General features: G+C 41.2%; 1 protein-coding gene across 1 annotated transcript; it reads right to left on the bottom strand.

The window, feature by feature from the left end:
* Positions 1-492: 492 nt before the first annotated feature.
* LOC119648546 lies at positions 493-944 on the bottom strand. Its single transcript, XM_038050315.1, has 2 exons — positions 740-944; positions 493-674 (listed from the first exon to the last, which is right to left on the bottom strand). Exons 1-2 carry the CDS (start codon positions 942-944, stop codon positions 556-558), a joined length of 324 nt encoding a protein of 107 aa, XP_037906243.1. The 3' UTR covers positions 493-555.
* Positions 945-1819: the final 875 nt, after the last annotated feature.

Raw genomic sequence — 1819 nt, 5'->3', positions numbered from 1 at the left:
ACGTTCGATGTCCAATGTGATAGTGTCCATAACAAGAAGAAAGAGGGGTGATGAGAGGGCGCTTCCTTGATAAATACCGACTGAGCGATTTTGGTATACCCGTCGCACTTCGAACTTTGCTTTGCTTTGTAGAGCAATTTAGTCCAGCGCACGGATTTCTCTGGTACTAGGTGTTGTCGCAAAGCACTCTAGATGAGTTCATGTGGCACACGGTCAAGCGACTTCCCTATGTCAGATCCAGAAATGCGGTGTAAAAAGGGGTTGTGCCTCTGACGATGTGTCTCTGTGAATAATCGCGCGCGTGCATTATGTCAGTAGTCCGCACTTCTTGAAAAACTCCGCTAGATTCACGATTATCTGAACGATGTCGCGAATTAGGTTGTGAAAAATACGCTCAAAAATATTCATTCATGATGCAGCAACCAGACCTGACAGTAACTTGGACACTCTGCTGGGCTTACTTTCTTTTTCCATATTGGAATAGTGGTGCTTTCTTGCAAGACAGATGGTGTCCGGTCTTCCTCAATAACCAGATTGAAGAATTCACTGAGCTTTCTAGAATTCAGATGCGATATCGTCAAGTTCTGTTTTTTGTCCCGATTGTATTCGGTTTACTGCTTCCTTTATTTCCGTCGCGCTCACAGGTGGAGTTGCTCCAAATGTCGGTAGTGTTTCTGGAAGTGGAGGGAAAACAAATTCTTTAGTTGAAATCTGATCGAAATGTTCTCACCATCTATACTTCGCGGCTCGTCCGTCTGTAAGCAAGGCACCGATCTTGTTATTAACGCAAAAGAACTGTCCGAAATCCTCTGTGAGTTGGTGTGAGCTTTTGACAAGTCGATATAGATTTCTATCAACGTTCTGCGTGTCCAATTTATCGTAAAGATATTCATAATGGACTGCTCGGATAACAGCGGTCGTTTTCTTTGCTTTCCGATTGACATTTTTGTAAATTTGCTAAATGGTCAGCGTTTTATCATCGAAAAACTTGTGGTAGAGGGGTTACTTCTTCCAGATCATCATTTGGACATCGCCATTCCATCCCGGTTGATTAACTGCTTACCAGGCTTGATGATAACGAGGGTTGCATAGGCTGCTTTGTGGATCGTGCCTTTAACTTGGTTCCATGATTTCATGATTTTTTCTCCCTTCACGCAAATTGCATTGCGAACATTGTCTATACTATCGTGTAAGTAACAGGTTTAATAGCAGAAAGAGTGAAAGAGGGTCGACGACTCTATGACGCAACACAAACAATCAGTTAGTTCGATACCTGAATCTACCCTGGAATAGTAAAAGGGAGGGGACGATTCACTAAAATGACGTTGGATCTCCTGAATTATTTCAGATGTTTCAAAGTGGATTAAATGACGAAATTAAGAAGTTAGCTAAGTTGAAACACAATTCCTAAGCAGCACAGATGGTATCAATTATATTTTTATGATTTGGGCCATGAAAGCCTCCCATATTACCCGACTAAGGAGATGATTCGGGAGGATATCAGCATGTTGCCCGAGATTTGAATGCGTGGCGCGAAAGTGGAAACTCCCGTCAGTGTGCTGCTACTACTGAGAATATCATAGAGCATATGCTTACTTTAAAAATTGAATTTTCTATCTAGCGATCTGGAAATGACTGGGGCAATGTGGTTTATCCACTGTTGGAGTACTCATTTATTGCGTACGGAACTTGACACTCAACATTTGTCTTTCAGTAAACAATTTTAAAACCCAAAACTACACCATTTTGAATATTGTTTGTTCTTAGCCGATGGAATTTATATTGCTGATATAATTGCAGTTTTATTTTTCATTCAAAT

Source organism: Hermetia illucens, chromosome 2 (genome assembly GCF_905115235.1).
Source record: "Hermetia illucens chromosome 2, iHerIll2.2.curated.20191125, whole genome shotgun sequence".
Classification (NCBI taxonomy): Eukaryota; Metazoa; Arthropoda; class Insecta; order Diptera; family Stratiomyidae; genus Hermetia; species Hermetia illucens.
The sequence above is the reverse complement of the archived record's forward strand: the minus strand, read 5'-3'. Positions and strand labels throughout refer to the sequence as shown.

Bases quoted from the DNA above. Each gene is read 5' to 3' on its own strand.
- LOC119648546 (XM_038050315.1), bottom strand. From the start codon at position 944: ATGTCAATCGGAAAGCAAAGAAAACGACCGCTGTTATCCGAGCAGTCC. The intron at 675-739 runs GTATAGATGGTG...CTCCACTTCCAG, and splicing joins ACAGACGGACGAGCCGCGAA to AAACACTACCGACATTTGGA.